General features: G+C 51.2%; 1 protein-coding gene across 2 annotated transcripts in view; it reads right to left on the bottom strand.

Annotated features, from left to right (window-relative positions):
- Positions 1-19,897, bottom strand: part of CSNK2A2 (casein kinase 2 alpha 2) — a 40,565-nt gene extending 20,668 nt beyond the window's left edge. For both annotated transcript variants that reach the window (XM_055145467.1, XM_055145468.1), the window contains exons 1-4: positions 19,751-19,897; positions 18,999-19,110; positions 9,617-9,718; positions 5,811-5,861 (exon numbers count right to left, since the gene is read on the bottom strand). In XM_055145467.1, coding sequence (XP_055001442.1) covers positions 5,811-5,861; positions 9,617-9,718; positions 18,999-19,110; positions 19,751-19,854 — 369 coding nt within the window. In that variant the 5' untranslated portion in view covers positions 19,855-19,897. The remainder of the gene's footprint in view (positions 1-5,810; positions 5,862-9,616; positions 9,719-18,998; positions 19,111-19,750) is intronic.
- Between the last annotated feature and the right edge of the window lie 5,581 nt (positions 19,898-25,478).

The following is a 25,478-nucleotide window of genomic DNA, read 5'->3' as shown; positions in this document are numbered from 1 at the left end:
GATTTTATAAAATTCTCCAGCGAGCACTTGAAGGGCCTCCCATTTTCTCAAGATGGAAGAAACCACTGGAGTATCTTAGTAAACTTTCAAATGTCTAAAGGGTCCACTTCCTTTTGAATGTATTTCTACTTATACTTGTCCAAAGGCATAGAAAGCTGAAAAGTATCTTTCAACAGAAACTATTTTCTACCTCAAGAGACATTCTTTGAGCATGTAGCCGACCCGGGTTCGATTCCCAGTATCCCATATGGTCCCCTGGGCACGGCCAGGGGTAATTCTTGAGTGCAGAGCCAGGAGTAACCCCTGTGCATCGCTGGGTGTGACCCAAAAAAGAAAAAAAGAATTAAAAAAAAAAAAAGAGACATTCTTTGAGACATCAGAGTTTATTTTCTGTGACTATCCGTTCCAGCTTTAAAAGACTGGTTTGGTTGTTTTTCCTGTTTTGAAATGTTTTTCATCTGTTCTAAATATTACCACGTCTCTCTCCCCTCTCCTTTTTTCGGGGGTGGGGGGGAGGTCGGAGGCCACATGTAGCAGTGCTCAAGGGTCTCCTGGCGCTGCGTGGCCGGCTGTGTGTAGACAACTTACACTACCGCTCGGGCCTTTACCATGGATTTTGTATGACTGCTTTGCTCCACATAAAGCAGAGCTGATGATTTCAAGGAGAAATCTACCAACCAAGTACCTTTACGATAAAACGAAGTACCAATGGAAAAAACTGAGTAAGTTCAGAAAAGACCTAATTAAAAATGTTACCATGCACTGAAGTCCAAGAGCAACCACCGAGTTCCAGATAATCAACCTTAGATTATTCGTTTTCTGGACACACTGCAGTAAATTAGGACCCAACACTAAAAGAACAATTTCTTTAAAAAACAAACAAACGATCAAAGGTCCAGGGATGTAGCTTGGTAGAGCAGCACTGTCCTGCACACGTGAAATCTATAGTTTTACATGGGCGAGGGGCAAAGGGGGCGCAGAGACAACACGAGGAAAACAAGCAGGTGCAGAGTCCTGTGTCCACAAATACGCTGCTCTAACGGGCAGCCCTGGGCAACGACCACTGGGTATGTCTGACGAACACACATCTCAGCAATAACACGAACATTCCTCCCTTCCCCAGACCTCTGATGTACTAACAGCACTGTGGTTCCGTGGGAGCTGCCTTTGTCTCAGGACTAATAGCATCTTCAGGGGTAAAATATCGAGTGTAATGTCAGCCAACCGATTTAGCAAAAAGAGACCATGGGGACAGGAAACAGTGACAGAAAAGCAGTAAGGAGACCATGGGGACAGGAAATGGAGTGACAGAAAGGCAGTGAATCTGCGACTAGCCCAGTGGAGGGCTTGTGTACCTCTTTCCAGTACGTTTCAAAGTCTGGGAAGAAAAACCCAAATCTACAAGTTTGGAATCTGCATTTCTACTTCAAAAACTACTTAGAGGGGCTGGAGCAATAGCTCAGTGGGTAGGGCACTTGCCTTGCATGCAGCCGACCCGGTTTGATTCCCAGCATCCCACATGGTCCCCTGAGCACAGCCAGGAGTGATTCCTGAGTGCAGAGCCAGGAGTAACTAACTCCTGAGCATTGCTGGGTGTGACCCAAAAAAAGCAAAAAGCCAAAAACAAACAAACAAAAAACTTACTTAGAAATGAGTTCTATAACCATTGGATGTAGTTAAAAAACATGGTTTTAACATATTAAAACACACTTACTAATCAAGAAACAAACCGAATGCACTGACTTCAACTCAAAAAGTTAGAGAGGAAATAGCAAACTCCCAAAGAGGCTGAAGAAAGAAATGATCTAAGACAGCAGCAGAAACAGAAAAACAAATCACCATTTGAGCAATAAAACCAGAAGCTGGTTATTTGAAAGTAGCAAGACCATTTTAAAAAGAAAAAGACACAAAAACTATTTTTGAAAACGTAAAGTGTTAATTATAGATACACTAAAAATTAAGTGCTCAAAGAATTCTATAAACCATTCCATGCCAATAAAATTGAAAGTGACAACTTTAGAAATATCTAAAAACTCAAACCAGATAGAAAACCATGAAAGCATTTATCTATAATATGTTTCAAAAGGGAAGTGTGGGGGCCGGAGATAGTACAGGGGCCAAGGCACTTATCTTGCATAGGGCCAACCCTGGTTTGATTCATGGCACCACATATGGCCTGCCAAGCAGTGCCAGGAGTGGTCCCTGAGCACACCCCTCTCCCGACCCAAAAGAAAGGAAATATAGTCCCAAAGTACTCCCCACAAGGCACCAACATATCTGCTTATCCCTTTTTAGTACCAAATTACAGAAAACATAGTAGAAAAGTCACCCAATGTATTCCATAACATAGTCCTGATAGCAAAATCAGAAGGACTTTACAGTAAAAGGAAATTATAGGTCAAAATTAATTATCAACTGCATTGATTAAAAAAAAATACTGAGAAGGGCTGGAGCGATAGCAAAGCAGGTAGGGCATTTGCCTTCCATGTGGCCGACCTGGGTTCAATTCCTCCGTCCCTCTCGGAGAGCCCGGCAAGCTACCAAGAGTATGTCGCCCGCATGGCAGAGCCTGGCAAGCTACCCATGGCGTACTTGATATGCCAAAAACAGTAACAACGAGTCTCATAGTGGAGAGGTTACTGGTGCCCACTTGAGCAAATCGATAAGCAAAGGGACAACAGTGATACAGTGATACTAAGAACAAGCTGCAGGGCTGGAGCAATAGCACAGCGGGTAGGGTGTCTGCCTTGCATCTGGGTTCGATTCCCAGCATCCCATATGGTCCCGAGGACCGCCAGGGGTAATTTTGCAGAGCCAGGAGTAACCCCTGTGCATCGCCAGGTGTGACCCAAAAAGAAAAAAAAAAAAGAAGAAGAAGAAGAACAAGCTGCAGGCTCACCCGATACTGAATCAGGGGCACACTTTCTGTCAGGGACCGCTTAAAAACCAGTTAGGTCACTCAAACAGGACAGCAACTGATTTCCCCGTTTGTGGCCTGTTACACTATCTGAAGAACTATCTGCTCCCGTGACCTGCTCTTCCCAAGTGCCATCTGCTCCCTGATATTTAATCATCTTTATGGCGCGACAATCAGAAGAGATCTCCAGCTGAAACACATCGGAAGCGAGCATGGGTGCGGAGCGGGGACAGACTCGTAAGAACTAAGAGAACGGAAGCGACAGTTAGGAACCACAGGTCCTCCTGAGCGAGCAGACCAACAAAGCTGGGATATTCTGCCCAGACTGGACGGGGGTGTCCAGGCAAATGGCTTCAGGCTGAAGAACTACAAAGTGGCTCAGGAACAGGTGGCCCGAGGGGGTCACTGAGAGACTGGAGGTGGAAGAAAGAGGATGAAGCGTGTGAGAATGAGCGTAGGCTGTCCGCAGGCCCAGGCCGGCAGCCAGGGTGGTGTCCCCCTCAAAGGAGCTGACCATCCGCCCTGGAGAGCACCACTCAAACCAGAGCACACACTCAAACCCCAGGGCAGTTTGTGGGCCAAGGGACAGAGTGCAGGCCTTGCATGTGGGAGGCCCTGGGTTCGATCCCCAGCACCACATGGCTTCCTGCACATCACCTACCAAATGTGACCCCCACCATCACAACAAGAAAAACTACAGGACAAACGAGACCGAGAACCTCTCAGACCACAGCATGTCAAAACCAAACACAGACCAAATTTTCTTCCAAAGAAAACTCGGAAGAAAACAGAAAAGGCATGAAGAAGAAAACAATGACCAAAAACTCCCACATATTCTCAGAGAGAAAATAGAAGATATTACATAAAACATAAAGGGACAGGATGCTATTTTTATAGGTCCAGAGAACAAAATATAGCTCTAAGATATAAAGTCTAACATTAGAATCAGTTCCAGAAAGTGAGAGCAAAGAAGAAAGGGAAGAAAATCAGAGAACATTAAAAATATTTTTTCTAAACGTTAAGGACCTGGTTTCTAGATTGAAAAAGACCTGCCTGTCTCCAGAACAAAAGATGAAAGCAACCTATGTAAAAGGCACACCACGGTGAAATTTCAGAAGAATGACAAGAGAAAATCCTAAAAGCATTGAGAGAAAACAAAAACAAAACCCAGATCGCATGCAGAGGAAACAGGAAGGGCTTCAAGTGAGAAATCTCTTCAAAATTCCAGGGAACCTACTTGCAACACAGAATTCTACATCCTGAAAAACAAACAAACACATACAAAACGGAGAGGATGAATCAAAGATGTTTTCATACTGCTAGCCTCCAAACACACCCATTTCCAACAATCCTTCCAATGGATCTCGGAGAGATGGTCTGGCATCAAAACATATCCTCTGCATATTAAAACCTACGATAAGATTTCTCTAGGGAATTAAAAAATCCTGCTGATAGCATGCTGCTAACCAACAGAGCTTCTAGCTGTCGATTTAAGGAACACCATACACGGTCAGGAAATTTTACATGTGGAAGTGCAGGCATCTGAAACAAGAATCTCGCTATGAAGCTCCATGAAGATAAGCTTTTCTGCTTTTGCAACAGAAAAATGATTTTTTTCCCTCTCCTTTTGGGCCACACCCAGCGGTGCTCAGGGGTTCCTCCTGGCTCTGCACTCAGGAATTACTCCTGGAGGTGCTCAGGGGACCTTAAGGAATACCCGGGGTGGAACCCAGGTTGGCCGCCGTGTCCTACGGCTCCAGGCCCTGAGTAATTCTTTGATGACTGGGTCTCTGGCGACAACCAGACGAGCTCCGTGCATGGGCCTTCCAACGAGGCACTGCTCTGCTAGTTCATAGAAACATTCATACTTTTTATTAAGGATTCACCTGGAAGGCGTCAGCAGCCAGTATTAAGAGACATTCTTAAGGAAACCGGCCACATACGAGGAAAAACTACCTGATATATAAAACCTACATTGTATTTCATAAGTCATAATATCCTATTATGCTAATTTCCCACCAATTAACCCCCCCCCAGCAGTCTTAGGGACCAAAGCCCGAGGCTCACCCACGGAGACAAATGCTCCACTCTGAGCCACCTTCCCAGCTCCTAATGAACCACAGCTCAGAGCTGTTGCAGAGCGATGGAGGACATTTAAACATGAGGATAAAGTTAGAGCATCACTCCTGACAGTAGCTTTAAGTGCTGGTTCTGTTTTGCATCGTAACAAAACAACGAGCTTGTTATTCGATGACGCTTATGATCAAGTGAAAGTTCTCCAAACGCTCCTGCAACCCGCCACGACATTATATATTATCATGTCCAGCAGGCCTGGCCCCCTAAAATCATCAGAAATTAAGCTTGCAGTGTTAGAACACAATACAAACAAATAACAATTAAAAAAACCTCAAACAACATGGTTCTAAAAGAAATGCTACAGTCTAAATTAATAGGCATTAGATTAGGTTTAACAGAAGATAAAATGACCCAGGATAGGGCTTTGCTAAAGCCCAGAACTCCTAACGTTCCTGTGAACACACAGTCACACAGCCTGACTCTGTTTACCTCTACCTATCAGCAATGGAAGATTCCTCCAGTTCACGTCTACCTACAGTTATGTTGTCTAAAAACAGGAATGGAGCAGGTGACTAGCAGCCCCGCAGCTATTCCCAGAGTGCGACAGGCGAAGGGTGATGAGTAATTCCACCAACTGCAAGAACCCCAAACATATTCTGCACCTTGCTGCCATGCATAAGTGACCCAATTTGTAATTTTCTACGCCCGCCAATGACCCTCCAGATCTACTCCTCCTGTTCCAGCACAGCAGGGGTACTTCCTGTCACCTCCTCACCCCCAAGCACCCAGACCAGACAGAAAGTACACATACACTCACCTTAAAATCTGTATTATTGATATATTCAAATACCAAAGCTGGTGTCTTTGACTGTAAGAGAGAATAGCAATGCTTCTGTCAGTATTTGAGTGGTAACTGGAATAGACTTCGTCGGCTGCACTGGCTCCCCCCAAAGCCCACCTCGACGACCCCAGGGCTGCCTACGAGAGGATCTTTTCATAATCTTATGGCATCTGAAATTTCCTTGAAGCCACCCCGGGAGGCGGGGTGGTGAGGAAACGGTGGGTACAGATGGACCCGAAGTTGGCAATGAGCTGGCTGACTGCCAGCGCTGAGCGCCATGTACAGGGGTGCCCAGCCCGCTCGGTGACTGACTGCGGACTTCGAGGACGGCTGCCACTTGTCCTCACGAGGGATTGACTAGAGACTGCGCTCACAGAGCCGAGCACATGGCCTGCTTGTGCCTCAGCACTGCCTGGAATGAGCCCTGTGCCAGGTGTAGGTCTTAAAGAAAGAAAAAAATATAGAGATGTATACATATAAATATGTATGTGATGTATATATGAAAGTTATAAAAAGAAAGAAAAAAGGGGGGCTGGAGCGACAGCACAGCGGGTAAGGGCGTTTGCCTTGCATGCGGACGACCTGGGTTCGATTCCCAGCATCCCATATGGTCCCCCGAGCAACGCCAGGGGTAATTCCTGAGTGCAGAGCCAGGAATAACCCCTGTGCGTTGCCGGGTGTGACCCAAAAAGAAAAAAAAGAAAGAAAAAAGGAAGGAAAAACCAGAGCGACAGTACAGAGGACAGGGTGCTTGCCTTGCACGTGGCCGACCTACCTGGGTTGGATCCCCAGCGCCCCATAAGGTCCCCTGAACCTCGACCGGAGTGATACCTGAGCAGAGCCAGGAATAGGCCCTGAGCATCACCAGGTGTGACCCCCAAACAAAACACCAAAAAATGGGGGTGGAGGAGGAGATTTCTCTGAGCAAGCTGCCAGTGGCCCAAATGAGGTGATCCATCTCCATGTTGTTTAGCACACAGCAGTATCAGACAGAGTCATCCTAAGTCCTGGGAGTCAATCACAGCTCTTTTCAGGGTCCAAAAGGAAAGTATCTGTGATTATCAATAAGCTATCATACAAAAGGATTACCTCAGTTACAGAACATTAATCTCACCTGACAATGTAGAGGTTTCTGCCCCAAAATCATACATAATCTGTTTAAAAAAAAAATCAAAAGCACCCTGTCCTTAAGGACTATAATATACCTATACTTCCAGATTTGCAAAGTAGAAAAAAAAAAACAAAAAAAAGCTAGTCAGAAGTACTAAGTTTCAAAACTGGGAGAAAAGAAGGGCTTAAAGGGAGACAGCGGGGCTGGAGCGATACCACAGCGGGTAGGGCGTTTGCCTTGCACGCAACTGACCCGGGGTTGGATTCCCAGCATCCCATATGGCTCCCCGAGCACCGCCAGGGGTAATTCCTGAGTGCAGAGCCAGGAGTAACCCCTGTGCATCGCCAGGTGTGCCCCAAAAAGAAAAAAAAAAAAAAGGTGACAGAAAAAAAAAAATTATCTTAGAAGCCTGCACGGCGGGACGTTCCTCCAAGAACAGGTCGCAGTCCTGCCAAGGCAAGCAACAGAGCTGCAGGGCTTCACCCCAGCACGGGCTCTCTCCTGGGAGGGAGCAGCTGCTCGCCCCAACTTCTGGGGGTGGAGGGGTCCCTGCTGGTCTGCATCAGTAGCAACCTCCTTGCCTGGCACTTGGTGTCAGACACATAACAGCGCCAGCAGTGGGTGACGTCAGTGACGACAGGCCTCACTGGACTGCGGGTAGCAGAAGGATGCCATGGGGCCGGCATGTCGGGCACGCAGCCACGGCCATTCCCAAACGTGCATGTCAAAGGCAGCCATTCAAGAGATAATCCGGAGTCATTTTTCATGACAATTAAAGAGAAGCTAGCAAACCACCAGCCTGTTCAGTCTTCTCAGAGTTTCAAAGAAAACTTTCCTCACTCAGCTCAGTAATATTTTAAGATATTAGGCAAATAAGTGATAGCACAGGGGTAGGGTGTTTGCCTTGCATGCGGCCGACCCGGTTCGATTCCTCCATCCTTCTTGGAGAGCCCAGCAAGCTACCCATGGCATATTCGATATGCCAAAAACAGTAACAAGTCTCACAATGGAGACGTTACTTGGGCCCGCTCGAGCAAATCAAGAACCATGGGATGACAGTGCTACAGTGCAATGCTACAGGCAAATAAGGGCCTCTCGTGACGTCAGCACTCTCGTAGGTACAATGTCACAACATGGACAACAGCCATCCTTTCCCTGCTAGATTGCGTTTGTGGATTAAATGGCTTGATATTTAATTTAAGTCAGACCAGCAGATCCCAAACTTACTTGGCCTGTCGCCTGCTGCTCAGAAAAAACAAAGAAAAACATGCACAACATTCAGTCCTCCCTGGAAACCTACCTTACGGGAACAAAAACGAAGTGCTCCCCAACCGCACTTAAAGTTACTACCCCCCCAATCTGTCCCAAGGCACCCCATGTCCCAGTGGAGGTGGTATCACCCCACTCTGAAAAAAAAAAAACAACTAAACACTCAAAATAGTACCCAGTTCTTTGTAAATCATGCAAGGCACATAAGTGTTATATTATTATGATGTCTTTGGGGGAAGCAAAAACATCTTTTTGTTTACTGGGTCATATTTGGCCATACTCAGGGGTTACTCCTGGCTCTGTGCTCATGAATTACTCCTGGTGATGCTCGGGGGACCATAACGGGATGCCAGGGATGGAACCCAGGTTGGCCGCCTGCAAAGCCAGCACCCTGCCTACTATACGATCATTCCAACCCCAGTAAAAAAGAATTTTAAACCAAAATGATCATGGGAGGGGCTGGAGAGATAGTGCAACGTGCTTAGGGCACTTGCCTTTCATGTGGTCAACATGAGTTCAACCCCCAGCTGGCCAGGAGTGATCCCAGAACACCAAGCCAGGAGTAAGCCCTGAGCACCACTGGATGCAGCCCAAAAGCCAAACTAGAAAATAAATAGAGAGAGAGAGACAGAGACAGAGACAGAGAGAGAATGGAAGACAGGGAAATACCAGCAAGAACAGGCAGGGAACAGCAAAGGCCGTGGCAGGAAAGTTGTATGTGTGTGCATGTGTTCCACGGGCACACATGGCTCTCCAACATGAGTCCCACACATGTAAGCATTAGTGACTCCCAGAGAAAGCAGCGAACCAAGCTGCACATGTGAAATGCCTAACAGTGGTTAGCAGACATACTTGACTTGCATCTACAGAATGAGCCTGGTGGTGACCGCTGGGTGAGAGGCAGATGAGAGCTAACCAAGGGCACTTCCTTGGGCCGTGGGGCTGCCACCAGGTCCACTTTCTCTGCCCGGTGTCCTTGTGGAGACAATTAGCATTTCCAAGGGCAAATCTCGATTTTTCAGGTGTCATGCATATTTAAAATAATGCCAGTTGGCATTAGTAAGCTTTCTTTCTCTTTCGGCCACATCTGGCGATGCTCGAGTGTTAGTCACTCCTGGTGGGGCCCGGGGGACCATATGGGGTGCCGGAGGTGGAACCCAAGTCAGCTTGCAAGGCAAGCGCCCTACCCACTGGACTACTGCTCCAGCTCCGTGATAAGCCTCCTTATTCCAAGAAGAGCAGGAGGCTGAAGGCAGTCAGCAAATGTTTGTGGGCTGAATCAAAGTAACGAGACGACCAACTATTTTCTCATGGGTGACCAAAATTCTCACTGTCCCGCTCCCTGTGCCCACTCCCCCCTCAAACCTCTCCACTCCACCCCCCAACCCCGACAGGCACCTACCACAGGGTCCTTCACAGTGTCGATCAGCTTAATGATATTCGTCCCACCCCGAAGGTTCTCCAGAATCTTGACCTCTCGTTTTATCTTCTTTTTCTTCACTGGCTTAAATACACAAAATAACCAGAAGTGAGACTCCTTTCAAAGTTAATAAATAAGACTTTGAAACAGTGTTGACTTTACTCAAACGGCCAGCGCGTGATGGCGTGCATGCCTGAACTCGAAGGGGGGGAAAATCAGAAAACAAAACTGAGATAAAGCGAGCTCAGCTCTAAGAACTTCAGAGATTAAGTTAAATAACGTAGACTCCAGCGGCTTAGGTATCGGATCTTGAAGTAGCTACATTTAGGGTACTTAAAAATTCTGAACACCCCTGTCATGCTTCAAAAATAAAATGCTTAGTAGAGGGCCGTCAAGTGGGAAACGTGACTGCTCTGAGCAGCTGGACAGCCCAGCCTCGCAGAAATAAAATGGTGGCCACCTGCTCTGCCCGGAGCCAACTGACCAGCTCTCTGACAGACAGGGAGTTACAAACTTGTTTCCCAGCTGCCGCCTCCCGTTTCCTGTCACCACTCCCATTTCCTTCATATCGAAAACTCTGTGACCAGCGCAGAGCCAGGAAAACCTCCCAACTGGTCCCATTCCTAGAGAAAGATGTTGGGTGAGCACAGGGGAAAAGTCATCTCTGCTACCGCAGGGCATTTGCAAATCTCTCCCGATAACCTCCGAGAAACTGGAGGGAAACCCCGGGCCCCGTCCCCGCCCCAGCCCCGGAGGCGCCCCTCTTGGGCTTAAGCAGACCAAGATGTGGAAGCACAGAAGTAGTTCTGGAAAAATACGCACCATTAAGGTCAATTACATTGTGTCCAGCCCTTTCAACAGTGACTACCTCACGCCAGCACTCAACAGATGGTGGCTGACTGTTTTTAAAAACCGTGTGACGAATCCTCTCTCTCCTCCTCACAAGCCCCTGTAGTAAGTGAGCACTCTGCCAGGCAACTCTCAGCAACGAGAGGGGGCAGGATTCAAATCCAGACAGTCTGAGCCTGCAGGCCTCACTCTTAGTCACTGTGTTTTCATTTCCCAAGTGTGGCTGTGGGAAAAATGTAACTCGGGAAAAAGAGCATTGCATCCCTAAGATACTGTCAGATCAGCACAGGCAGACACAGCGGCCAACGGCTTGCCTTCAAACAGGATTAAAAAGCCTGCACCTAGTGTGTGTGTGAGAAAGAGAGGGAGAGAGAGAAGGAGGGAGAGAAAGAGGGAGAGGGAGGGAGAGAGATGGAGGAGAGGGAGAGAAAAAGGGAGAGAGGGAGAAAGAGGGGGAAGGGGGGACAGAGGGGAAGAGAGGAAGAGAGGGAGAGAAAGAACACACACATCTACCAGGGCAACCATTTCCTTTGAGGCTCCAGCCTTGAACACAGTGAGCAGGGTGTGGTGGGAGCTCCGAGCCTGGGGTCCGGCTGTCCTCCCCCACAGCTGCCACGCGTCCAGGAGACTGACTCCCCCTAGGACACAATCCCTAGTCCCTTCCTCATCCGGAGGGAGGCTAATACTTTGGAATGGGATGCACTCCATCATGACATGCAAAGTGTGTGTGTGTGTGTGTGTGTGTGTGTGTGTGTGTGTGTGTGTGTGTGTGGTGTGCGTGTGCGCGCGCGCTGGGAACCAACCAAAACCCACCAGTCAGCTCAGGGGGCTCCGCACCCTGCACTTCCCCCACTGAACATAGCTCTGGAGGCTGGGGAGCACTTCGGGGTGACCCTGGTGGCCTCTGCATGGCTGGATCCAAGCACTGTCCTGTGTGGCAGTCGGATGATCATGGGGGGGAGGGGGAGAGGGGGAGAGGTCCCTAACCCCAGGCCCCAGCACTGCTCCAACTGGCTCCCACAACACAGAAAGTCAAAGGACAAACTTCCAAACTAAGTAGCCTGGAAGCTTCAAGAGTACCAATGTCATAAAATTACCTGACTGTTCAAAGTAACTGTCCAAGACTGTAACAAGCAAATGTAATGCTTTCTCTGGGATTTCCTTTCACAGGAAGGAGTATGAGGGCGGGGGCAGAAGTGATAGCACAGCAGGTAGGGTGTGTGCCTTGCATGTGGCTGACCTGGGCTCAATCCCTAGCATAGTCGGGTGTGGGTCTCTCCCACTACCCCCCAAAATACCCAAAAGAACGAGGGCCAGGGAAGGCTGGCTGCTCAAAGGGTGAGAGTGAATGCCTTGCATATGGTAGCTCTGGGTTTGACCCCCCCCAGAAACACATGTCACTGACCCCCTCCCAACTACCAGAGCAATTAACAATGAAGAATGAGGGCTGAGTGACTAGTAGCATTGTTCTGATTGGTACTACATTGGGCTACTGAAGAAATCCTTTTTTTCTCTTTTAGGGAAACAGAGTAAAGTTGGAATGGCTGCATTTTACTCTAAACCCCTTCAGAAAAAAAAATATGTCTATACAGGCTTACATATATGTGCAGAAACACGAGAAAGCGACAATGAGGGAGAGAGCAAAGGTAACGCAAACGTTAACACTGGAGACAGCCAGATGCAAGGTCCAGGAAATTCTTGTACCTGTTCTAAAACTACGTATAAAACAGGGCAGAAACAGATTACCTGCACATCTATAAGCTCAGACGGACAGTGCTACCCTGGGATCGCCACCCACTACTGGAAAGTGAGCACGTGTGTGGAGCGATGAGTGGAAGCACACAGCCAGACCCTTCACTGGAGGGGGATGGAGGGGCGCAGGGATGCGGCTTCAGGGTACAGCCTCGGCCTGTTTGAGGCCCTGGGTCCAAACCCAACACCCAAGTGAAAAGGGAGAAAACCAGCAGGTCAGCCCAGAGCCCCCCGTTAGTTAACGTCTCCGGGCAGGCAGCCGCCCCTCAAAGGGTTAAAGGGCTCGGCGAAACCCCTGGCTCTGCCCAACTGTGCCCTGTCCAGCAGCTTCCCAGTCCCAGGCAGAGACGACAGGGAAGAGGAGGGAGGCTGCCGGGGCGTGAACGGCAGCTGGGCCCCCCGAAGTCAGGGCACCCCTCCAGAGCACCCACACCACTGCCCCGCACCTGGGGCAAGCTCCAGAGGCTGACAAACCACAGCGCTCCCAGGGAGGGAACAGGAGAGCGTCCATTCTATAGACACGACACAACACACAGACACACACACACGCACGCACCCTACGGAAACCACAGAGGCCGTGCCAGTCTTCCTCTTCATCGCCTTCACCCCCAGTCACACAGGCAGCCCCTCACCAGCCCTTCGGCCTTGCAAGCCGGCAAGTGTCTCCCGCCTCAGGCTCAGGGACCATCGATTTTAAACACTCTACTGGGGGCGCATTCTCCGCTGCCTACATCACGGCCAGCCACGTGCACTTTCCCTGACGCTGCTTCCACTTTTCTCAATAAAACGATTTCATTTCCCCAGAGAAAAACACTAACTGGATCTGTTCAGCTGTTTCAACCTTTTAACAGACCCTCCCTCCCAGCCCCCAATTTTTAAAAATTTTGGTATGATAGAATGGCAAAAAGCTGAAAGATATATCAACTAAAAATGCAACAAAATTCAGGGCCAGGGTGGCAGAGCTACACATCTGCCTTGCATGTGGGAGCCCCTGCGCTCAACCCCCCAGCACCACACAAACAACAAGCAACAAGTTTTGTGCTTTGTGCAGGGCTGCACAGAAAGACAAGGCTGACAACGGCCTTCCTGGGTCCTACTTGCTTCCTCAAAGCCGCTTAAGGCAGTAAGACCAGAGAATGATTTCTCCTACTGGCATGGAACTTGTCAGCAAATCTGAAAGCTAACATCCACCAGAGGCACGAGAACTCTCACCTTCCTCTACCTCAGTCGGTGTTGGCAGGCAAAGACCCACCTCACGATCTTCTTGATCTCGCCTGCACTGGTAGGTTCACGGCGGGAAGGCAGGCTGTAAATCAGCACCCTCGAATCTGGGAGGACTTTTATTCCGCACCACAGCAACACAGACCCACCAAGATATCCATTTCCTCAGCGACAATAAACAATTCCAGTAAACAGCAACTGCCAAGCATGCTGGGATGGAGCGAGCCCAGTACTCGCAGCTGGAGATGGTATTTATTTCATTACCTGGGAGCATCTCTACGATCCACCAAGACCGGCCTAAATATAAACATGCTCTGAGTAATTTTATTTCTCATAGCAACTTTATCCTGAATCTTTCCAGTCTCACCTTTCCAAGTACATTAATCAATCCATGAAAGCAATAGTCTCTCATGGATTCCCAGTGTATCAGTCTATTCCCCAGTATTAAGTTTTTCTTATTTAACAAGGTGAGGCAAACAACAAACCTTTTAAAGCTCCAGAAAAACAAGATCTTTCTACTCTGTTCCCTGAAATCCATCACTTGATTTCAACTGCAACAGTTACCATATTTTGCAACTTTGTAAGTGACAGGCCCTTAGGAGTATTAACAGAAGAATACTAGAATATTACTAATACAACTTTGAAATGAGAACTATTTTGGTGCATTTATTTTTTTTGGGGGGGGGATGTGCTCGGGGGGCCTCAGCGCTGCACAGCTGAATGCTACCTAGGGCCAGAGGACGTGACACTGCTTGGATCCTGCGATTTTTGTAGCCAGGATTCACCTAAGAACCCCAAAGAAGGGCACAGGGCGTCAGGGATCAGATTGCTTTGCACCCTAACTCTTGCACCACCTCCGCAGTCCCTATGCACGCAGCTTTACCCGAGGACACTGATGACCAGTTTAACTTAAACTCAAGGTCAAAGAGCGTCTAAGGGTTGGAGTGAACGCCTCCCCGAATAGTGTAACTTGTGGGCCCCTCTCCTAGGAAAGGAGGCACCTGTTGATTCAAACTGTTTCCCACCTGCCAACGCATCTGGCTACCTCATCTGATTCTCGGGCGACTCTGGTTAAACCAGCAAACCCCTTTCATAGACAGGGCAGCGTACATAAAGGTGCTGCGTCCTAGAACCCGAGTCCTTCCTCTGTTCTCAGCACTTCTGATACTATCCGGCCTCAAAAAGCAAAAACCAAACAAAACAAACAAAAATACTATCCGGCCCTAGCTAGGAGGAGGCAACGGAAAACCAGTTGACTCTACAAACTATCTGGAACAGTGCTAGGCCAATACAAAAGATGAAAAAAAAACAAACAAAAAAAGGTTCCTCTTTATCAAGAAAGTCTTTTCACATGCAGGCCACTCTGCAATAAATAGGTCAAAAGGATAAAAAGTGTTACCACAAAACTCTGGCACAGGATGCAAAGGAACCTTGGAAGGAAGTGCAGGGGTGGCCCTGGTGACCAGGAAGCAAGACCCAGGAGCACCCCGGGTCTGGCTGTGGCCACACAGAAGTTTAGATTCTTATGGCTGCCACGTCTCACAGGTCTGCTCCATTCTCAACCTGTGACCCCAGGACTGCAACGTCAGAAACAGCAGTAACTAGTCTGCACATTTTAAAAATTGAAAATTATTATTTGGGCGACGGGGAGAAGCTCACTGGAGAACTCAGGAACCCAGACACCGATCCTAAAACGATGGACAGTCGGGTGCTCGGGGCCCACGTGGTAATGCCGGTCACCTGGAGGCGGCAGGAGCAAGCTTCGAGGAGCACCATTCACCGGCATTCAGAGAAACTCCACCATCCTGCTGCAGGAAGGTGACGAGATGCTGTCTTGGCACGCGGGCCCCACTCAGTGACTGAAGGGTGAAAGAAATCCACCACTCCAAGAAGCAGGAAGGAGAAAGCACTCTTTGGGCATGGAGCAAACGTCGTCTTGGTGAAACCTGCAGAGCCAGCGGCTCACGGTGACATTACCAACAAGGATCTGTAGCCAACAGACATCTCACCCTTCTCTGAACACTATCTCCTGGGAGCACACACACACAAAAATCCAAACGTCTGTATGACGATGCTTTCAGGGTTTTTTTGGGAGAGGTGGATGGATAGCCAAGTTCTTTATAAAATAAGACTATCCACAGAAGCCGAGTCACCGCAGCTGGGGTGCCGGGGTCCAAGGTGAGGTGCATTTGTTCTTTAGTAACAGTACTGCTCTCGGGCTGGGAGTCGGCTCAAAGACTGCCGGAGAATGTCCCTGCCGTGCGCGAGGCCCGAGCTCTACCCCTGGTATCACACGGCTCCCTGAGCACCAGGGTGGGGGGGGGAGTATCAATGGGGGTGCCCCTGTAAATGAATGCACTGCCCTCAACTTCTATTTAGGACATAGTTTGACTGGAAGGATCCACGGGCTGAAATCCACACACAGGTACAGGTGCTGGCAAAATGCTAAAAGTTGCTCAAATTGGCCAAATAATTTCAGTGTATGCCTGCCTCAGGTTCTACAAAAGGAGCTAGAAAAGTTTTTTTTTTTTTTCAGATCAGAAGCTGAATTGATATATTAAGTGTGGCTTTCAGCCCTGCTCTAATTAATCCTTACATTCCCCACTTTTAAAACAACTTTGGTCACAAAAGACAGAACTGGAAAATTTCAGGCTCGATCTTACCTCTGGGCGCTGGGGAGCGAGCAAGCACGGGGTGAGGCACAGGGTTAAGGCCTGGTCTCCGTGTGGGCCCCCACACTGCAAGGTTCCCCCCAAACCGCAGGAAACCACCCCTCAAGCAGAGAGCTGGGAGGAGCCTCCCCACCCCACAAAGAATCTCAGGGAATTTCTCACTTCAGGATATAGGAAAATTTTGCTCACCAGCTTCTAAATTCCTGAAACTTCTTAGTGTAAGCCCCACGCTTGGCAGGGGTGGGGAGTGGCGATAAATAGAAGACTAGAACTCTCTGACCACGGATGATAGGGAGGTGAGAGACGGCTCCTGGGCTGCGAGCAGCCCTGCCTTGAGGAGCCCCAGCACTGCACGGTCCCAAGCCAGTGCTGGGCCTGGCGCCACCCTCCCAACCCCCGCCCCCCCAAGCACGGCGAAGGACTGGTCAGAAATGTCAGACACAAGAAGCAGGTGCGCCACACGGGCCACTTCTGCAGGAACACGTGCATGTCCCCTCCTGCAGGGGACACAGGCCTACCGGAGAACGCTTCCTACCGGCCTCCAAATTCTGACCTGGTTTCCTGCCCTACACCCCAGCCTAACTTCGGTGTGTGAGTAGAGGAGCACAACTCTGAAAGAAGCCATCATTCTTGGGGCTCCCGGGCACTGACCAGGAACTGGGGGTCCCAGTGACAATGGGTTTGGTGCTGCAGGCCCAGCAGCCAACAGATTTCGGGGGATGACGCTGTGTCAGGCATCCAAAGCGGGGTCTGACAGGTGAGGCATGAGCTCCAGCCCTCTGGGTCCGAACAAGAATCGTAAATGGAAACCACCGTAAATACCTGTAGTAGTTTCTTACTCCATCCTTCAGGGAGGACCGAAACCTGGACTGAACTGCCACAGGTCTTGCGGTGTGTCTAGTTCTCACTAGTGGAAGCAAGATGGTTCCAGCTGCACCCTCAAAGGTACACGTGCCACCAAGAAACTGGGCACAACTAACAGGACCATCAGAGGGGCGTCCCACGTCTGACCTCACAACACTGGGAATTTTTTTCTGTGCTCAACAGTAAGATCTCACAATCCTCACTAAGATGAGCAGCAAGAGATCAGACCAGAAAAACAAGAGTTCTGGTTCAGGCCTGAGTCAATATAAGGAGGCTGGGTAAGTTTCTTGGTACCTAGGTTTCTTATTTGTCAAAATAAAACAAAACCGAGTTTCCATGCTGGGCTCCCTCAACACTCTGCAAAGCTCTACAGCTGGGAAAAGACAGTCCAGCCGGTCCTTCTCGTTCTCCTTGGGAAGGGAGACCAAAGGGCACTGTGATGCTTCCCCAAGTGAACACGGAACTCACACGACCTGCAGGCTGTGCCTTTCGGATGCACCCCGGGAAGCTGCACGCTGACGCTCGGAACGCCAGCACTGCACACAAGTTGGGAGCTTTTTCTGGAAGTAAGTTTGAGTCAGCGCGTTCTCTCAACGCACAGCAGCGAACCATAGGCACCACTAATTCTGATTTATGCTTTGGTTGTTTCCTAGAAAGACTTTAAGCAGCTTCTATTAAAAACATGATGCTGTGCATCCAGAGGAAATGCTGTATGTTGTTCCCAGGGGATTTCTCTGAGGCCATTTCTCTGAACGCTTGGGCTTACTTGGGCCAAGGAGATGGCTCATGGCTCAGAGGGTTACGGGCACATGCTGTGCACGCAGAAGCCCAGGCATCTCACGGCCCCCTGAGCACCAAGGGGTGTGGGGGCCCCCCCCAGGTACACCCCCCCCCACCATGTGACTTGTAGTGCAAGTGGCATTTGGGAAGAAGGAAGTCAAACTTGACAGCTTTGCCGGCGATGCCTCGCTTCCCATTTCCGGTGTTGGTAAGCGGGCAATGCCTACTGGGACTCGGCATCTTCCTCACTGGGTGATGAGCCAGGGAACTGACCCCTTCCCCGGAAGCCCGAATCCTCCTACTCAAGAGGGACGAGGCTGCCCCAACTCTATCCTTACGACACAGAAATAGCATCACAGTCCCTCGTGCCTGGAGGCCTCTGCAAAATGGCCACACTGGAAGCCACGTGTCCATGCCTATTGCTCTCTGGTCTCCATCTCTGCCTGAACGACATGCTCAGACACTGAATTACCTGGCAACGATGAGGGGGCCCCGTCACGCACTCGGAGAACTACTTTTGAGCACACCCTATAAAACATTATTAAAGTGACACAATTTATCAGTTACCTGAAGGAGTACTTAGACAACTCTTCTTGCTCATTAGGATTCTGTCTTCATCCGAGAGATAACAGGTGTATTATTATCAAACCCCACGGCTGAGCCAGGTAGCGAGACTGTTTTGTTTCAACGATTACTTGAGTGATTATAAGTGTATGTTTCCACTTGCCCCCAATTTCCCCTGGACTAGTGATAAGGAAGGACGACGGTTCCCTGCACTTCTTTTGGCCCCCTCTATCCCTCCCACCTGACACTAGAGAAACGGGTGACCATCCCCGAAGGCGTTTCCCTCCACCTGGACTTCACACAGCATTTCTGGAAGCTGCTCCAGTTCCTTCCACTTCCCCCCAGCGAACCAAGAGTCACAAACTCAGTCTTCGAGGAACTGTTGCGAAAAGGGCTTGCTTTCTTCCGGAACCCTCTGTAGTTTGAGACAAGTGGGACCCCACCGAGGGGTTGCCTTTGGGAGCCCCTGGGAGGCTCCTCTACAACGGGGCTGGGATCTGAAAACAGGTCTGCAGCTTTCCCAAAAGTCCAGAGGCCAGTAACCGCGGGAGAGGCCAGGAGGCCCCAGCCCAGGAAACCAGAGGTGGCCCGGCTGGGCCGGGACCCACCGCCAAGACCCTGCTGACCTTCACCTGGAGGAATGCCACCGAGAGGACACTCACCTTGAGGATTTTGACCACCACTCGCTCATTGTTGGTGATGTTGATGGCCTCAAAGACTTCGCTATACTTTCCGCGACCAAGTTTCCGAACCAGTTGGTAATCGTCCTGATTACTGCCAAAGGCAAGAGTGAGACATAAATGGCAGCACCGAGGGATGCAACGGGGCGCCGCCGGCCACCCCGCACCCGCTCCCATTAATCAGATGCCGGCGTGCCCACCCATCCCATCCCATCCCTCCCTCCGTCCGTCAGTCCATCCATCCATCCCCCACGGCTCATTCCCCAGATGAACGCCGGCACCCCCATCCCCTCTTCCCTCCCGACCTCGGGCGCCGACGGGGCGGGCGGGTACCCGCCGGGAGGGTGGCGAGCGCGGGGGTGCGGGCCCGGGGCTCCGTCCTCCAGCACCAAGCCCCAGGAACCCGGCCGCCTCCGACCGAATTCCCTCCCAGCCGGCCTCGTTTCCCAAAACTAACAAAGCGAGGAATTTTTCTTCCCCGTTCCCCGACGCGCCCGAGGAGCGGACAGCTGTTGACTCGGAGCCCCGAGGAGCCCGGGGGAGCCGGGGCTGCTCCCGGCTGCCGGGACCCCCTGCGCGCCCCCACCCCCCGCATCCGCATCCCCCTGAGCCCGACCTCTCCCCCCTCCGCTCCCCTCCCCTCCCCCCCCCCGGGCCCGGGGCGTTCCTGGGAGGGGGAGTAACGGGGCCGGCGGGCGGGGGCGCGGGGCGGGGGGCGGCGGCGGCGGCGTTACCCCCAGCTCGGGACGTGAGCCTCGTAGTCCCAGTAGTCGCGGCTCCGCAGGCTGTTCACCTCGGCGTAGACCCGGGCCCTGCTGCCCGCGGCCGGGCCGGGCATGGCTGGCGGGGGCGGGGGGCGCCGCGGGGCGGCGGCGGCGGCGGCGGCGGCGGCGCGGCGGGGGGCGCGGGGCGGCGGGGGGCGGCGGGCGGCGGCGGGCGGCGGGCGCAGCAGGCGGAGGAGCGCGGCGCCGGGCGGCCGCGCCAGGCCGGGGGCCGCGGGCGGGGGGCGCGGGGGCCGCGGGGGGCGCCGGCCCGGCCCTCGGAGCGGCCGGCGGGGCGGCGGGCGGGCGGGCGGGCGGCGCGCGGCGGCCTCGGCTCGGCTCGGCTCGCGGCGCCCGCGGCGGCGGCGGCGGCGGCGGCGACAGCGGCGGCCGCCGGCCGGGAAAGGGGCAGCGGCGGCGGCGGCGGCGGCGAAGAGGAGGAGGAGGAGGAGGCGGTGGAGGAGGAGGAGGAGGAGGAGGGAACCCGGAAAAGGGGCCGCGCTCACGAGGAGCGGCCGCCGCCCGGCCCGGGGCCGCCCAGGCTCACAGCGCCCCCTGCAGCGCGGGGGGACCCGCCGCCCGCCGGCCCGCCCCGGGGCTCCCGGCGCCCCGCACCCCTGCGGCTTCCCAGCCCAGGCGGGCCCCCTCGAGTGCCGTCACTCCCCCCTCCAGCCCTACCTCCCTGCGCTCTTCCGGGGCTCACCTCCTCCCCCCTGCGCCCACTCTGGCCCCCAAACTGCCCCCATCCCGGCCCCCCCCCAGTAGCGACCAGCGCCAACGCTCAGATCTGCCCCTCCTGAGCCTCTGGGCCCTCCAGACCCCTGCTCTCCCTCTGCACCCCTCCCTCCCCCGCAACCCTCCACTTCTCTCTTCCTCGCCCGCCGCCCCAGCCCTAGCTTTCCCCAGCTTCTCTCCCAGAACCTTGTCTGGGTTCACGCCCATCCACCGAAAAAGTTCCCTTCCCCACCCCACCCCCAGCCCCCCTTGGTAAACTAAGCGTTTGGGGAGCCGGGTAGGGCCCATCCACGGCCTGTGTAGGACTGGGAGGTGAGTGGGGGTGGGGGGCACACCCAAATTTGGGTGTTCTTTACAAGGTTCCCGGAGCATTCCGGCCTCTGCTCTTCTGGGCCTTTCTTGTGTACTTTCCCATCCCACATCCTGTCTCCGCAGCACTTCCTCACACTGCTGGCTGTTGTTCTGACTCTAACCCCAATTTCTTACCTTCTATTTGTCCAGGGCGAGCTCAGGGGAATCAGATCTATGTGAACTTGAATCCCAGTCACTGCAGTAGTGACAAGCTGTGTGACCTCATAGCCATCAGGTAGCCTCTCTGTGCTGCAGATTGAATAGCACAGAAACAGGAGCGCTGCCCTCTGCTTCACATGGCTACGGGGAGCATCAAGCAAATCAGTGATAGAACAGATGAGCAGGCAAGTGCTCAGTGCTGTGAGAGGCTCTTTCTCCTCCCTTTGTCGTCCTGGAGTCATCCCCATGTCCACTATTCAATTCCATTCGCCCACCCTGCCTGGTCATCCCTATTCCCACCTTCCCCGCCTGGCTCCTTCTCCCCCTGGAGATCAATCACTTTATTTCCTTTATTTCCCCCTGGAAATCGATCCCTTAATTTTTTAAATTTTACTGTGTTTGGGCCACATCCAGCAAAATACTGCTGGCTCTGCACTCAGGAATCACTCCTGGCGGTGCCCAGGGGACCCTATGGGATCCGGGGCATCGAACTCGGGTCCGGCCGTGTGCAAGGCAAACACCCTTCATGCTATATTACCACTCCCGCCCTGTTAAGTTCACTTGAAAACTTAAAAGAGTTGCTCCTCTTTTATCTGAGCTTATCCATTGTTTTTCAAAAAACGACGTCATTTGTAGTTATTTGCTTGCTAGTTTATTGTCTCCGCCCAATAGGAACAGTCTGAGAACACGGACCTCAGCTCAGACCTACAGGCCCCAGTGGAGGCAGGCAGAGAATACAGTTTTTGCCGCCGTATTCTCCCTTATTCCCCGACTCATTCCTGGCCAAGGCCACCTGCAGGTTTCCCCTTGAACCAGGAATCAAAGAGAACCCCTGATCGAGTGCCCGCCCGCCCCAAAGAGTTACCTTGAATGGAATCACCCGGAAATCATCAGACAAAGGCAGTCTGGAAGACATTTTGCAAAACAACTAGCCTGAACTCTTGGGAGGAAAAAAAATTAACATCACAAGAGAAAACAAAACAAACCTCTAATGTTCTTGACTAAAATAGCCAGGAGAGATGGGAGAACCAAAGGAAGTAGAGACTCCCACCCTGGGATCTGGAAAGGCCGACGAGGAAGGAGGCGGGAGGAGGAAAAGAGAGGGAAGGCAGCTCGGAGACTCCGGGCAGACTTGAACATAAGATTTAATATATATTAATATATTTAATTAACTCAAGGGTGCCCTAACATGTTTATTTTTTTGAGGGCGAGGATTATATTGTGGTTTTGCAGGAGAACCTCTTGACCTTCAAACTTAGATGTGCAGTGTTTAGGGATGAATTATAACATCTGCAACTTCATTTTTCGATGGCTTGCCACAGAAGCGCATTTCTGGAGAGCACCAGTACACCGGGGGAAGAAGGCAACCCCGGAGAAATGTTGACAGTGAAACACTGACGTCCAGGACTGCGTAAGCCTGCAGCTCAATAGGGGATATTTAAATTTTTTTCCAAATAAAAACAGGAAGAACATAAGTAAATAACATAAGTAAATAGAATAAACAAACTGGTTTTTTCCCACCTGCAAACCTCCCAGAATCTTTTGCATAAGACAAGACACAAACATTTGCAAGCTCCAAATGCAACCCTGGGGTTTCTCAGAGCCCAGGGGGCAGTTGGCCTCCCCCACAGGTTCTGAATCCTGAGCCCCTGGATGCGATTCCGAGGTTCTGTGAATCCCTGACATTGTGTGCAAAGTGTGTGTGTGTGTGCGCGCGCGTGCGTGCGTGTGTGTGTGCGCGCGCTCGCGCATGTTTTGTGTATATGTGTGTATTCTTAGCATCTGTCAGATTCTCAAAAGGAGGCCATGACCCAAAAAACTAGTTCCAAACCACTGGTCTAACTACTAGATCCAACCCGGTTGGGGCCCCATACTTCTCCACCCTCTCCCACCTCTGTGCCTCCACCTACCGTCCCTACCCCTTCCTCTTATCCCTCACCACGTAGCCCACACCCATCTTACATTACCTGCTCCCACACCTGTCGAGATGCTGCGGATTCACCCACACGCTCCTCTGGCGCAATGCGCACCTGGATTTGGCAGGCTCTGTGCTAACTCGAGCCCGGAGTGTGCAGTCGGCCCTCCCACAGTCGGATGGAATATGCCTGTATGGTCTGTCGGCAGGGAGGCTGGGAGCCCCGTGAAACCAGCGGGGACCCTCGCTCCTGCCTGTGTGTGTGTGTGTGTACCGGGCCGCTGCTTGGCATGAGTTAGAAGGGGCAACAGTCCCCAAAGGCATGTGTCTCCTGGGGACGTGCAGGAGGGTGACACGTCTGTGACTCTGTAGGGGTGGGTGCCGGGGCAGGGAGGTTCAATGAACTGGAATCCACTTCGCTTAATGACTCTCTGTGTGTGGGTTTTGGGGGTGACTATAATTCTGGGTTACACAAGAAGTAATAAAACAGGACATCTTGAATCAAATACTCTAATGCTTTCATACCAATTCCTCCCATAAGCCCGAATTCTAACCCACACCTCCCCCTCCCTCCCTGCAAATTCCAAACAAATAAAAAATGAAAAGCCAGGGCGTGCAGATAGCTCAAAGGGCTTTGCATGTGGGAGGTCTGGGTTTGATCTCTAGCCCCCCAGACTGCAGGCTTCCCAGAACCGCTGGGGGCAACCTGGAGCACCAGGCCAGGAGTAGCCCTCTAGTACTGCATGTGTGCTCTGTACACTCAATTAAAACCCTCAGAATATCGTCTCTAGGGGTCAGGTACTCACCTGGCATGTGATCAATCCAGGTTTGATCCTTGGTGTCCCATATGGGTCCTTGAGCACTCCAGGAGTGATCCCTGAGTGTAGAGTCAGGAATAACCCCTGAGTATTGCCAGTTGTGGCCCAAAACACACACCAAAAAGAGAGAGGGAGGGAGGGAGAGGGAGAGAGAAAGAGAGAGACAGAGACATCACCTTCTAGCTTCAGATGGCTTTTTAATTTTTAAAAGTTTAAGCAGTTTTATCCTGTATTCCTGACTCAAAGATTCTGCCATAAAAAAGTCACATATATTATGAAGAAAGAATCATGAATAGTGGTAATTAATAATGATCGATGCTGATGCTGCAAAAATCTTTCTGGAGTTGAAAATCATTGCATTTACACTTTAAAAGATGAATTTTATGGTAGCTGAATTGTGTCTCAAGAAAGCTTTTCAAAAAACTATTGGGGGGGCTGGAGTGATAGCACAGCGGGTAGGGCATTTGCCTTGCACGCGGCCAACCCGGGTTCAAATCCCAGCATCCCATATGGTCCCCTGAGCACCGCCAGGGGTGATTCCTGAGCCAGGAGTGACCCCTGTGCATTGCTGGGTATGACCCAAAAAGCAAAACAAACAAACAAACAAACAAACAAACTATTGGGGAACTGGAACACTAGCACAGCAGGTAGGGTATTTCCCTTGCACGCGGCCGACCCGGGTTCGATTCCCAGCATCCCATAGGGTCCCCCAAGCACTTCCAGGAGTAATTCCTGAGTGCATGAGCCAGGAGTAACCCCTATGCAGTGCCGGGTGTGACCCAAAAAGAAAAAAAGTATATTGGGAGGTTGGAGCTACAGGAAGGGTGAGGAGACGTGTGCCGTTGAGGAAACAAGGAGTCCAGTGACATGGGTACCTCCAGGCAGACCTGACATCTGAACTCAAGTCAACATCCGCATCCTGCGGAGAAAGGGCACAGCCCAGCCAGGAAGGTGCTTGCCTTGCACACACCCCAGTACCATACATGGTTCTCCAAGTCCTGTCCGGGATGATCTCCGAGCGCCTAGTGTAACCCAAAAGACAGAAAAGAGAAAAAAACCCTCTAAACTCCTTTTGTGTTTCAGAATCTCTCTCTGAAGATCCAGCAATGCTCTCACAAAATCATGATCTTTAATCTTGAAAATGTAAAACAACCGAAATGTCCCCAAATTGGGGGTGGGGGGGCTACTTAATCGTGGACCATTCCTGCCAATGACACTTTAGGCAGTGACAAAATTATCAGGGAGTTTTAGTGTTCAGAAAGCATGCGCCTGGGGCCGGAGCGATAGCACAGTGGGGAGAGTGTTTGCCTTGCTCGTGGCCGACCCCGGTTGAATCCCTGGAATCCCATAGTGTCCCCCAAGCACTGCCAGGAGTAATTCCTGAGTGCAGAGACAGGAGGAACCCCTGAGCATCGCCGGGTGTGACCAAAAAAGGAAAAGAAAAAGAAAAAGAAAAGAAAGCATAGACTTACATTTTTGTTGTTGTTTTTGGCTTTGTTCCCCTTCTTCCTTTCTCTTTGTTGTTGGGTCAGAACCAGAGGTGACACATGTTGTGGTGCTTTCTGGGGATCCCACACTCCAGTTGCGATGCTCACACACATACACTCCAGACAGTTCTCCAGGTGCCACCATGCCCAGTACATGTAGGCAGCACTGTAGCACTGTATCACTGTCGTCCCATTGTTCATCGATTTGCTCAAGCAGGCACCAGTAACATCTCCAT

The sequence above is a fragment of the Sorex araneus genome, chromosome 8, assembly GCF_027595985.1.
Source record: "Sorex araneus isolate mSorAra2 chromosome 8, mSorAra2.pri, whole genome shotgun sequence".
Classification (NCBI taxonomy): Eukaryota; Metazoa; Chordata; class Mammalia; order Eulipotyphla; family Soricidae; genus Sorex; species Sorex araneus.
The sequence above is the reverse complement of the archived record's forward strand: the minus strand, read 5'-3'. Positions and strand labels throughout refer to the sequence as shown.